This window comes from Pan paniscus, chromosome 6, assembly GCF_029289425.2.
Source record: "Pan paniscus chromosome 6, NHGRI_mPanPan1-v2.0_pri, whole genome shotgun sequence".
Classification (NCBI taxonomy): domain Eukaryota; kingdom Metazoa; phylum Chordata; class Mammalia; order Primates; family Hominidae; genus Pan; species Pan paniscus.
In genome coordinates, this window is record NC_073255.2 from 83,341,312 (window position 1) to 83,354,548 (window position 13,237).

A 13,237-nucleotide genomic window follows, 5' to 3' on the forward strand; every position below is an offset into this window, starting at 1 on the left:
GGATACAAATGCAGGCTTCTCACTGGAGCCTATACCTCAGAGCCACGCTGGCTGGTCAATCACCACCACGCTCCATTGCCAGGTGGAAATATTTATTTGAAAAATTGAAAACACAGATGCAATGTATTATACAAAGAAAGGTCTTAATACCATAATAAAAGTATTGTTGGAGGGAAACAGAAGCCAGTGGCCACCTGCCCTGGGAAGGTAGGCACTCAGTGAAAAATGAAATTCATTTCAAGGAACTACCCTAATGGAAACCCAGGGGAAAGGTTAAAAACAGAAGAAAAACAAACCCAACCCTATCCCTGCAAACTGAAATGTGAAAGAGTTTGTTATAAGTTTGAGACAATTGCATTATCACCAAGATGTAACCGAACCCCCTCGGTTTGTCCCTATGAGTGGTAATCAGTTTCATTTAGGGCCTTCAAACCTGAGGTAGTTGAGGGTCACCTGAAAGACATGTCTGGAAAAATCTACTCTCAGAATCGAACCCAACAGCATTGAATTGTTTCCTGTTGCTTTGGCTCCTGACAACACCACGGTGTGGTGCTGATCCTGTATTTGGTCTGGACCTGGAAGAGGAAGGAATTTGGCAGCAAACAGCTGGCTGGTTTGCTGCGCCGATGGCTGGCAGGTCCGTGGTGGTGGTTTTCTATGCTACAGGTGGTGCAGTCTCTGGAGGACAAGGATGGCAGAGAGAGGGCAAAGCCAGTTTGCTTGGAAAGCCAGTGTTGGAACTGGAGGCTTTCCCTGGCAGGATTTCCAGAGATTTGGAAAGGTGGCAGAAGGTAGCAAGATGCTGACCGGTTATTAAAGACCAGGGTCAAATGGAGCCAGGAGACCCCTCTAGACTAAGGAGCTAAGAGGGAACTTTCAGCTGCAAGCTGAGAACCAGCTCCTGCACAGGGTCGAGGGGCCAAAGCCAACTAATCTGACCGGAGCGACATGTACCTGTGATCCCCGTGTTACCTGGTGGCATAAACCTTGGTGTCTGACTTGGTAGCTGGGACAGTTCCAAGAAAAGTTGCTCTAGACAGTGGTTCTTCCAGCCACTGGGTTAGAGGGACCCGTATTCTGGTGGGATTTTAGGGGTACTGCTATGGACGGCTGCATCAGCAGACAATCTAAACTAGTCTCATTTAAACTCCTTGCTCAGATATAAAATAACCCTGCCAAGATGGCTCTTCTCTTCTATTTCTTTCTCTCTCTCTTTTTTTTTTTTTTTTTTTTTTGAGATGGAGTCTCACTCTGTGACCCAGGCTGGAGTGCAGTGGTGCGATCTTGGCTCACTACAACCTCTGTCCCCCGGGTTCAAGTGATTCTCCTGCCTCAGCCTCCCCAGTAGCTGGGATTATAGGCGCCTGCCACCATGCCTGGCTAATTTTTGTATTTTTAGTAGAGACGGGGTTTCACCATGTTGGCCAGGCTAGTCTTGAACTCCTGACCTCAGGTGATCCACCCGCCCCTGCCTCCCAAAGTGCTGGGATTAAACGCGTGAGACACCATGTCTGGCCTCTTTCTCTTAAGTAAACAAACATCTTTTCTCTAGAGGTCTCAGGGCACTGTCTTACAAACTTCAGTAACAGATGCAGCTGTTTTTTAACTTCTTGTCGATCCTAAGCCATGATTTTGTTGCTGTCCCATCTTGTCATGACCCATTTACGCTCACCCGAGACTTGTCACTAGTGATGCTCGGTGACTCATTTAGAAGGCTTGCAGGTTCATTTTTAGCTTTAAGATGTGATTCCCGTTTTAATCCAAGGTGTGTCATTAAATACCTCTTCATCTTCATTTTTAGAAGAGTCACAATAGGACAATTTGATTTTGTCTAGAGAATGGGGTAGCCATTCTAATCTGAGCTATTACAAAAGTAATTATGTGACATCTGACAGCTACTTCCTCATGTGACACTGAATTCGCCTCTGCTTCTGTTTAAGTGCTTTCTTAACCGTTATGACTCAGGCTAAGTCGATGAAGTTTTTAAACATTTCTGTGGCTTCTTTTTAGAGACAGGATCATTCAGATAATTTTTTGTTTGTTTTTAAAGAGATGGAGTCTCGCTCTGTCACTCAGGCTGGAGTGCAGTGGGAAATCATGGCTCACTGCAGCCTCAAACTCCTGGGCTGGGCTCTGACACAGAATTTTTTTTTTTTTTGAGACAGGGTCTCACTCTGTCACCCAGGCCGGAGTGCAGTGGCACAATCAGGGCTGACTGCAGCCTCGACTTCCCAAGCTCAAGCAATTCTCCCACCTTAGCTCCCCAACTAGCTGAGACTACAGGCATGCACCATCATGCCCGGCTAATTTTGTTTTTGAATTTTAGTAGAGATGAGGTCTTGCTATGATGCCCAGCCTGGTCTCAAACTCCTGAGCTCAAGCAATCATCCCGTCTTGGCCTCCCAAAGTTCTGGGATTACAGGCATGCGCCACTGTGCCCAGCTGGGCAGAGAATCTTAATTTGATCCATTACACTAGACTGTTTGCCCCATTTGTAATTTTTTTTTTTTTTTTTTTTTTTGAGATGGAGTTTTGCTCTTGTTGCCCAGGCTGGAGTACAATGGCATGATCTCAGCTCACTGCAACCTCTGCCTCTGGGGTTCAGGTGATTCTCCTGTCTCAGCCTCCTGAGTAGCTGGGATTATGGGCACCCGTCACTACGCTCGGCTAATTTTTGGTATTTTTAGTAGAGATGGGGGTTTCACCATGTTGGACAGGCTGGTCTCGAACTCCTGACCTCAGGTGATCCAACCACCTCAGCCTCTCAAAGTGCTGGGATTACAGGCGTGAGCCACTGTGCCCGGCCACCCCTTGGTAATTGGGAACATATGAGTTAGAATGGCTGAGATCTAGAAGTGAGGACTAGCCACTTTTGGAAATGTTGACCCGCATCAAGAACACACTGATTGGTTTAGTTGCCACAACTGGGACAGGGAAGCCACGCACCATTCCTTCTGAGCCTTGAATCAAAAAAATACTAAGCAGAAAGCAGCATTCAACATTAAGACTGCCCAATTTCTAGTGCTGATACTTCCTTAGCCCAGTATGGAGGTCACACATCTGAGTATGGTCATCCGAGGTCCTGGGAGAGAGTTTTTTGAATGTCCCACTTAGAAAATGCACAGAGAGGGAGTTGGGGAGGGGGGTGGGCTAGGGAGATGGGGGTTGGTTCACAGTGATCAAACAGAAGTCTCACAACCCGTCATGTAGCAAAACCTAGCAATATTCTGTTGGAGCAGATCCTGGGAAGTGCTTGATGGCTACCACCAATGAGTTGCTATAGATAAAGAAGGAAGACGCTGTTTTTCCAAGATCAGAAGGTCACTTAAATGCTGGGGTCCACCTAGAAGAGGAAAAGTGCTGTTGGGCTGCCCATCCCTGGCAAGCTGTTCATGTGCCCTCTGTCCTCATCCTGTCCACAGGGCAGCGAGAGCCTGGGGCATGTGGCTGAAAGGAGTTGGAGCCGCTGGCTCTGTCCTTTCTCATTTTCTCTGACCCAAGAGCTCCAAATGATCTCCTTGCTTTGGGATCCAAGTCAGTAACAGTCCAGCACCTTGGCCTTTCTTCTGATTCTTGAAGGCTGATGTAGCCGGGCAGAAAGATGAGCCTTGCTAGAGTCACACCTGAAGTCCTGATTGCTCCAAGCATCTCTTTGTAGGCTGTTGCTGCTTAAGGGAGGTTAGTAATAAATACTAAGGGTAGCAAACCAAGTATAGGGTTCTTTCCTGATGGGAGCAATTGCATCTGATCTTCCGGGTTTGTCAATTGCGTAGAAGGTGGAACGATCTTCCTATTCAAGAGGATGCCAAGGCAGACGTCTGCAGAAAGGAGTTGGGAATCACTCCCACACTCCCTCTCTGGGCCAAGGGAGATGGCCCGCTTGACAGAGACCATTCACGGACAGTTCATTCCGGCAGGGAAGTAGTGTTGTTGATCTCACCAGCTCCATTCAAGCATGTGATCAAGTTTTTGAGCCTGGTCACGGGAACTGGGCTGTGTGAACCCTCTTGTCCCTCTTTCTGTTGTCTTCTCCCTTGTAAAGGCGGACAGAGGCTTTCCGCCGGGATTCAGCTTTAGGAGGGAAAGGCACTCACTCTCCTTCTGCTTTTTGAGGAAAGCTGTCACTCAGCAGCTCCGCCTGACCCTGGAGCATGGACTGGGTGGGCCAGCACTTGGTCAGTGTGGAGGCGGAGATGGAGCACCGAGAGGCCTGGGCAGCACCATCGCTGGAGCTACCACAGTGGGGGGGCCCTGGAGACTCAGCCCCAGGGGTGTGCCCTTTGGGAGAGTTGGCTATGTGAGTGAAACTTAAAAAAAAAAACAAAAACAACCAAAAAACCCAACCAACCACCATAAGAAGCAGTGGAAATCCATGGCACTGCCCAAAGAGGGGGAGAATGGCTTTGGCATTCACAGCCAGGACACTCCTGCCGTCCTTCTGACTGTGCAGATCTCAGGGTAGTGTCCTGGTTTGGAATCCATCAGCCCTCTGATGCTCACAAGTTTGTGCAAATGATGAAACCGAAAAGACTGAGAAGAAAACAGAAAAGAAAAGGCATAAGATCTTCCCTTTCCAAGCTGTCAACAAACAACAAGCAGCTCCTCTATTAAGGATACCCATTGTTGTGGGAGTCAAATAGTCAGCAGGACTGGATGTTGGTCCTCTCTGTTGAGTGGCCCTGCCCCCCACCACCCCTCTTTGTACCTAGGCTTGCTCATGGGCAGCACTGGCCAGCCTGGATGCTAACTAGGGAGGCGGGGAAAGAACAGAGATGACCATGGGTCCAAACAGAAAGGGTGTCGCTATGGAGGGAGTCTTTGGAAGTGTCATGCATGTCCTCGGCACTGGGTAATGGCAGTGGTGTGGCTGCCCCTGGGACTCCAAGGATTTGGCCTGTGGCTGGGGAAATAACACACACGAGATAGGTAACAAGGATTTACACTGACATATGGGGTGTTGGTTTGGCTCTATTCTTTTTCGGTTACTGCTTCTTGCAGTGTAGGTGGAGATGCCTCTGTTCCTAAAAGACAATGATAATTCATGTTGCAAAGCACTCATGAATGCATTCATTCACTTAACCAACAAAACCTGCCACCATGGGGGCTCAAAAATACATTATAATTATAACCATGGTGTAATCACATAGTCCCCAAGTTTCGTGTCTAGGAATGACTAGGATCTGTCTATGGTTGGTGCCCAGAGTCAGTCGAGTCCACTAAGAGTGAACAATCTTGGCTGTGATCAAGTTGACTGCTTTCGACATGCAGACAACAACATATAGACTCGAGGTGATGGATGGCAAGTCTCTGGGCTGGCAGGCTGAATGTGACTCCATGCCACTCCATTTCTCAGCACCTGATCCCGTCTTTTTTTTTTTTTTTTTTTTTTTGAGATGGAGTCTCGCTCTGTCGCCCAGGCTGGAGTGCAGTGGCGCGATCTCGGCTCACTGCAAGCTCCGCCTCCCGGGTTCACGCCATTCTCCTGCCTCAGCCTCCTGAGTAGCTGGGACTACAGGCGCCCACCACCACGCCAGGCTAATTTTTTGTATTTTTAGTAGAGACGGGGTTTCACCGTGTTAGCCAGGATGGTCTCCATCTCCTGACCTCGTGATCCGCCCGCCTCAGCCTCCCAAAGTGCTGGGATTATAGGCGTGAGCCACCACACCCGGCCTAGCCCCTGATCCCTTCTGTCTTTTGGCAATTGTCGCCCTTCACTGGCTCTAGATAGACAGAAACTTGTAATTCACTTGTCCCTGTCTGCCAGATCTCGACTGACCACTATTTATTCATTTTTCAACTCTCTACTGGCCAGAAACTAAATTCCCAGGGAGTTGGCAAGGCTAGCTGGGCCTGGGAGGGAATGGCAGTGAGTGAGTTATGATCAATGTTTAGGTCTTAAAAGGTGACAATAAAAGCTTTCAAATCACCATAACTTCACCCAAAGTTAGGCTTAAAGGTTATTTACAATGGAAGAGAAAACAGGTTCCATGAGGAGAGAAGAGAAGGAAGAAGCCACCGATCTGGTGGGTTCCTTGTTCTATTCCATTCTAGGGGAAGGCCCTGGCCACACAGCTTCCCCTCCCTGCTGCGGGTTAGTGCCCATCCTTGGAGTCAGCTTACCTTCTTCCCAGCCCTCAGCAACACCAGCAAGCTCGTAGTGCTTTTTCCGAAGCTCTCCCAGTTTTTGACGCTCCTTCTGCAATTCATTTTCTAGCTCTAGCACCCTAACCTGTAAGGGAAAGTAAGTGGGATTTTCTCTTAATCAGCTCTCAGAGATTTAATTTTTATTTATTTTTTTATAGAGATGGGGTCTTGTTCTGCTGCCCAGGCTGGTAGTGAACTCCTGGCCTCAAGAGATCCTCCTGTCTTGGCCTCCCAAAGTGCTGAGATTACAGGCATGAAACACCATGCCCAGCCTACATCTATCTTATTTTGATTACTCCCTTTCTGCTGCATTGTGAATTCCTCTTCTTCCATATTATTCACCCTGTTTCCATACTTTATCTGGCCCTCAATTTCAATTCTCTTCTTTGCTCTAATTTTTCCATTCTCCCATTCATTTATCTATCCCAGTAGCTCTTATGCTTTACTCACTGTGATCTTCTACTGGAAGTGAATGATGCTTTACAAATGCCTAAATGGTAGGTGGGCTTATCTTCTGTTCCTCTGAGAAATCACTATCTAAAAACAACTCTAATGTTTAGCCTAACTGTATGGTGAGTACCAATCTAGTTGTAACCCTTCTTCAATCCCAGTTCCCTAGAAACCCAGGTAGGAAGCAAATATGATGGTTCTGATATCTTTCAGGTATTTGTGCAACTCACGCTTATTACTGCTACAGGAAAAAGCCTGGAAAATCTTACTATAAAGGAAAGGGTGATCTTGTCTAGCTCTACTTCTCATTAATGTAATTTATTTTATTTCTTAATTCAAGGAATATTTGCTGGCCGGGCATGGTGGCTTATGCCCGTAATCCCAGCACTTTGGGAGGCCAACGTGGGTGGATCACCTGGGGTCAGGAGTTTGAGACTAGCCTGACCAACATGATGAAACCCCGTCTCTACTAAAAATATACAAAATTAGCCAGGTGTGGTGGTGCATGTCTGTAATCCCAGCTACTTTGGAGGCTGAGGTAGGAGAATCGCTTGAACCTGGAAGGCGGAGGTTGCAGTGAACCAAGATCGTGCCATTGTACTCACTCCAGCCTAGGCAACAGAGCAAGACTCGGTCTCAAAAAAAAAAAAAAGAAGGAAAAATTAGCTGGGCATGGTGGTGTGTACCTGTAGTCCCAGCTACTCAGGAGGCTGAGGTGGGAGGATCCGCCTGAGCCCAGGAGTTTGAGGCTGCAGTGAGCTGTGATCACACCACTGCACTCCAGCCTGGGGAACAGAGCAAGGCCCTGACTCAAAAAAAGAAAAAAAAAATGCTGAGTGACACATCTTGGAGTACTTTAACAATTCCAATTTGAAATTCACCCCAAGACTGATGACCAGTTATTCTAGAAAAACTATGTCAATTTTTTTTTAAAGGATCTCGCTGATACCTATTTTACATGATATGACTTTATAGAACAACAGAGAGAAATAATGGCATTGCCTTTGATGAGTTAAAAGGATTTTCTCTTTTAAAACTAAAAGTCATACACAAATAATTCATACCAGAAGTCTAAAACAGTGTTTATAGTAAGACTATTAAGTTTGTGGATACTAAGAGATCCTGGATAACATGTAGAGGAACGTTAGTCCAAGAACAGTGGGCAAGAGTTAAGAGTCTGATCTTGGCTGGGCGTGGTGGCTCACGCCTGTAATCCCAGCCCTTTGGGAGGCTGAGGCAGGAGGGTTGTGTGAGGCCAGGAGTTGAGACCAGCCTGGGCAACATAGTAAGACCCCGTCTCTATCTTATTTAAAAAAAAAAAAAGGGCCGGTGGCTCACGCCTGTAATCCCAGCACTTTGGAAGGCCCAGGTGGGCAGATCACAAGGTCAGGAGTTTGAGACCAGCCTGGCCAGCATGGTGAAACCTTATCTCTATTAAAAATAAAAAATTAAGGCCGGGCACGGTGGCTCACGCTTGTAATCCCAGCAGTTTGGGAGGCCAAGGCAGGCAGATCACGAGGTCAGGAGATCGAGACCATCCTGGCTAACACGGTGAAACCCTGTCTCTACTAAAAATACAAAAAATTAGCCAGGCATGGTGGTGGGCGCCTGTAGTTCCAGCTACTCAGAGAGGCTGAGGCAGGAGAATGGCGTGAACCTGAGAGAGGGAGCTTGCAGTGAGCCGAGATCACACCACTGCACTCCAGCCTGGGCGACAGAGCAAGACTCCGTCTCAAAAAAAAAAAAAAAAAATTAGCTAGGTGTGGTGACGCACGTCTGTAATCCCAGCTACTTGGGAGGTTGAAGTAGAAGAATTGCTTGAACCTGGGAGGTGGAGAGTGCGGTGAGCCGAGATCACGCCACTGCACTCCAGCCTGGGCGACAGGACGAGACTCCGTCTCAAAAAAGAAAAAAAACAAAACAAGACAAACAAAAAAAAAAACAAGGTGATTCACTAATCACCTTCTCTACCTCCACTGTTTCTTCCGGCAAGATTTACATTCAGTCTTGGGTTAGTAGGTGCACCTGTGTTCATTTCCCTCTGGCTTTTCTCCATGGGAATAATATTCAGAGTCCATGTCTAGGCAATAGAGGCTATCTAGACTTACAGATGGAGCTCTCACCTGAGAATCCATCTCTTGGCGTTTGATCTGTGTCAGCGTCATGCTTGAGAAGTCCATGTTGTCTGCAAGGATGGAAACAAGAAGGTCTCATCAAATTCTACCCTGGCTGACTGGCACCTGAGAGGCAGCCAATGCCAATGCTCTGTGGAGATGCCTGGCTTGCCATTTGTCAACACTGCATGAAAGTAACTGAGGGGGCCGGACAACGGTGGCTCACTCCTGTAATCCTAGCTCTTTGGGAGGCTGAGGTGGGTGGATCATGAGGTCAGGAGTTTGAGACCAGCCTGGCCAACATGGTGAAACCCCGTCTTTACTAGAAATACAAAAATTAGCTGGGTGCAGCAGTGGGCGCCTGTAATTCCAGCTACTTGGGAGGCTAAGGCAGGAGAATCACTTGAACCCTGGAGGCGGAGGTTGCAGTGAGCCAAGATTGCGCCATTGCACTCCAGCCTGGGCAACAAGAGAAAGACTCCAACTAAAAAAAGAAAAAAAAATGGCAGAGCGCGGTGGCTCACACCTATAATCCCAGCAAACTTTGGGAGGCCAAGGTGGGCACATCACCTGAGGTGAGGAGTTCGAGACCAGCTTGGCTAACATGGTGAAACCCCGTCTCTACTAAAAATACAAAAATTAGCCAGGCGTGGTGGCGGGCGCCTGTAATCCTAGCTACTCGGGAAGCTGAGGCAGGAGAATCGTGTGAACCAGGGAGGTGGAGGTTGCAGTGAGCAGAGATGGTACCACTGCACTCCAGCCTAGGCGACAGAGTGAGACCCTGTCTCAAAAACAGAAATAAAGAAAAAATAAAATAAAAAGATGAAAAATATGAAAGAATTTAGACACAGTCCTGTGGGATTTGGTTGGGATCACAGGGAAGGATGCAGAGAAGAGCTCAACAGGGTGGATAAGAAAAGGGTCCCTTTGGAAAGGCTACCTGTCTCTTCGATCTGTGATTTGCCGGAAATGGTTGAGGCCACAACGCCGGCAGTGGCCTGGTTCACTCCCCGAGAGGCCTGCTGCAGCTGGGCTAGGTTGGGGCTGTCCTTATCAGCTTTCACCTACCAGGACAAAGCGGATTTAGGTTCATACAACACCTAGAGCAACAAGGACTGAATCAGATAATTGCTCTGATGGTTCTTAGCAAACATATGTGGGCCAAACGGCAATCACCAATCAGCTTCTCAAAATCTGCTGACTATAGTCAGCTCCTGACATATCTATCATATAAAAAGTTATTCCTGGCTTCTTTGCTTGGTGGATCCCAAACTCTAAGCATTATCACTTATTTGGACAATGTGCCCAGTTGTGGAAACCAATTTGGGATGACAAGAAATAAGGACAAATAAAGAACACTCTGGGATACTGTGAAACTCTTAAAAAGGATTTGGGGCACACTTTACATGAGAATCAGTTGGGGGCATTGATGATATTGATTCAAAAAATAATTTTTTTTTTAGACAGAGTTTGCTCTTGTTGCTCAGGCTGGAGTGCAATGGCATGATCTTAGCTCACTGCAACCTCCACCTCCCAGGTTCAAGCAATTCTCCTGCCTCAGCCTCCCAAGCAGCTGGGATTACAAGTGCCCGCCACCACACCCAGCTAATTTTTTGTATTTTTAGTAGAAACTGGATTTCACCATGTTGGCCAGGCTGGTCTTGAACTCCCGACCTCAGGCCTCCTAAAAGGGCTGGGATTACAGGAGTGAGCCATTGTGCCCGGCCTGATTCAAATTTGAACACTAATAAAGAGGGGTTGTAGAATCTCACAGCCAAGCCAGGTATCCTGTTTATGATGCCAACCTATTCCTTATTCGAGTGTTTCTTGAATGCCAGGACTGCTAATCGGAAGCTGGCATTGCTGGGGCTCTCTAAGGCCACTTGTAACAGATGTGAGGAAAGCCACGAGGGACATGTGTGGCACACCTGGGTACAGACTGGGTACAGACATTCCTTGCTGTCACATGAAAGGCCTCTAAGGCCAGGTGTGGTGGCTCACGCCTGTAATCCCAGCACTTTGGGAGGCTGAGGTGGGTGGATCACAAGGTCAGGAGATCGAGGCCATCCTGGCTAACGCGGTGAAACCCCGTCTCCACTAAAAATAAAAAAAATTAGCTGGGCGTGGTGGCATGTGTCTGTAGTCCCAGCTACTCGGGAGGCTGAGTCAGGAGAATCACTTGAACCTGGGAGGCAGAGGTTGCAGTGAGCTGAGATCACGCCACTGCACTCCAGCCTGGGTGACAGAGCAAGGCTGTCTCCAAAAAAAAAAAAAAAAAAAAAAAGCCTCTGTAAGAGGATAGTATGGGACCCTTAACAGGGTGAATTTTTATTTGGAATCGAATCCACCTGAGCCCTGGATAAATCATTTGTTCTCAGGGCCAGTTCCATCCCATCATCCAAGTACTATATAACCTAGCCAAGTACTCTCTAACTCCTAAGTAGTCTCTAACCTAGCCAAGTACCATCTAACCTAACCAAGTACCATCTAACCTAGCCAAGTACTCTCTAACCTAGCCAAGTACTATCTAATGTAGCCAAGTATTCTCTAATCCCTTAGTATTCTCTAACCCAGCCAAGTACCATCTAACCTAGCCAAGTACTCTCTAACCCCTTAGTACTCTTTAACCTAGCCAAGTACAGTCTAACCTAGCCAAGTGCCATCTAACCTGGCCAAGTACTCTCTAACTCAGCCAAGTACTGCCTAACGCAGCCAAGTACTCTTTAACCTAGCCTAGTACTCTCTAACCAGGCCTTCCAGCGTCCTAGGAGGTCCAGCCAGGTCCTACCTTGGATGCAGCCACAAGCTGGGCTGTGCTAGCAGCAATTTCATGAGAACACACCATTAGCTCCTCAAATTTCCCTCTGCCTTGTACCACCAGATCAGCTGCATCCCTGATGGAAAACGACAAGAGGGACTAGGTTACGGGCAAATGAGCTGCAACTCCTCCACATTCCCACCTCCAGACCACCCCATCGCCCTTGGCTAAACAGGGAGGGGAGGCTGCCTGCCCTGTGTCCCCTGGGAGAGCCAGGCTCCCTTGTAAACTCGGTCCTATTGACTTCCTGATCAATAGTTTATTTCTAAGGGACAGATTTTTTTTTCCCTCCTTAGCTATTGTTTGGAGTGGATCAATGGAAGAGGGGTCATGGGAGGAGCCTTGGTACCAATGGATACTTACACCATGACAGTGGCTCCCCAGCCCACAGCCTTGGAGGCTGAGATGAGTCCTTCTGTCCATCGAGAGTTCTTGGCATAAAACTCTTTAGGGGATGCTGTACCCTAGGGAAATAAAAAATAGTAATAGCCACCTTTTATTGAGCATGTACTACATGGCAGGTGCTTTTATACATATATTATCCCAAATCATCCTCATAGTAACTCTGAGACATAAGCATTAGTATTCCCATTTTACAAAAAAGAAGAAGATTCAGAGACCAAAATGGCTTTTCCAGCTGGGTGCAGTGGCGCTCGCCTGTAATCCCAGCACTTTGGGAGGCTGAGGCAGGTGGATCACTTGAGGTCAGGAGTTCAAGACCAGCTTGGGCAACATGGTGAAACCCTGTCTCTATTAAAAATACAAAAATTAGCTAGGTGTGGTGGTGGGTGCCTGTGATCCCAGCTACTCAGGAGGCTGAGGCAGGACAATCACTTGAACCTAGGAGGCGGAGGTTGCAGTGAGCCGAGATCGCGTCACTGCACTCTAGCCTGAGCAACAGAGCGAGATTCTGTCTCAAACAAAACAAAACAAAACCCTGGCTGGGCGCGGTGGTTCACGCCTGTAATCCCAGCACTTTGCGAGGCCAAGGCGGGCAGATCATGAGGTCAAGAGATTGAGACCATCCTGTCTAACATGGTGAAACTCCGTCTCTACTAAAAATACAAAAATTAGCTGGGCGTGGTGTGTGCCTGTAATCCCAGCTACTCGGGAGGCTGAGGCAGGAGAATCGCTTGAACCCAGGAGGCAGAGGTTGCAGTGAGCCGAGATTGCACCACTGCATTCTAGCCTGGCGACAGAGCGAGACTCAGTCTCAAAAACAAACAAACAAGCAAACAAAAAACCCAAAACAACAAAACAACAAACAAAAAGACTTTTCCCAAGGTCATGCAGGAAATAAATGGAAGTAAATCTTGGGCTTTTCTGACTCCAAAGCCTGTAGCATTTCTACCATACCATGACATTTCTGTATTGTATATATAAGAATAAATATTCTCATATGAATAAGTTATGATCTGAAAAGAGTCTAGCCACTCTTTGCGATTTGCCAAAGAAAGGAGACTACACAGTGAATACATTAAAAAAAAAATATTTCTACTTGGATTTGAAAAATGTTTTTATGCTTTGGAAGTGTCTGATAGTCTGAGAATCTGCAGATAATCCTTGTCCAGTCCATCTTTCTATTTTAGAAACAGAAAACATCAGCTCTCAGGAAGATAAAAGGCACCAGCAAAGCAGGCCTGGCTGCTTGCTTTATGGCACCGTTCTCAGGCTCATTAACCCCTCCCCTGGACTTACGCCTCCCAAGCTG

The 13,237-nt window shown here is 47.3% G+C and overlaps 1 protein-coding gene across 5 annotated transcripts in view; it reads right to left on the bottom strand.

Moving 5' to 3' along the window:
- Positions 1-75: 75 nt before the first annotated feature.
- Positions 76-13,237, bottom strand: part of LOC117977910 (huntingtin-interacting protein 1-like) — a 135,927-nt gene continuing 122,765 nt past the window's right edge. For 3 of the 5 annotated variants that reach the window (XM_055115058.2, XM_055115054.2, XM_063605786.1), the window contains exons 26-30: positions 11,890-11,990; positions 11,497-11,602; positions 9,649-9,772; positions 8,718-8,779; positions 76-6,229 (exon numbers count right to left, since the gene is read on the bottom strand). In XM_055115058.2, the coding sequence (XP_054971033.1) occupies positions 6,038-6,229; positions 8,718-8,779; positions 9,649-9,772; positions 11,497-11,602; positions 11,890-11,990 (585 nt within the window). In that variant the 3' untranslated portion in view covers positions 76-6,037. The remainder of the gene's footprint in view (positions 6,230-8,717; positions 8,780-9,648; positions 9,773-11,496; positions 11,603-11,889; positions 11,991-13,237) is intronic. The other 2 variants (XM_055115057.2, XM_063605787.1) reach the window with 1 other exon arrangement.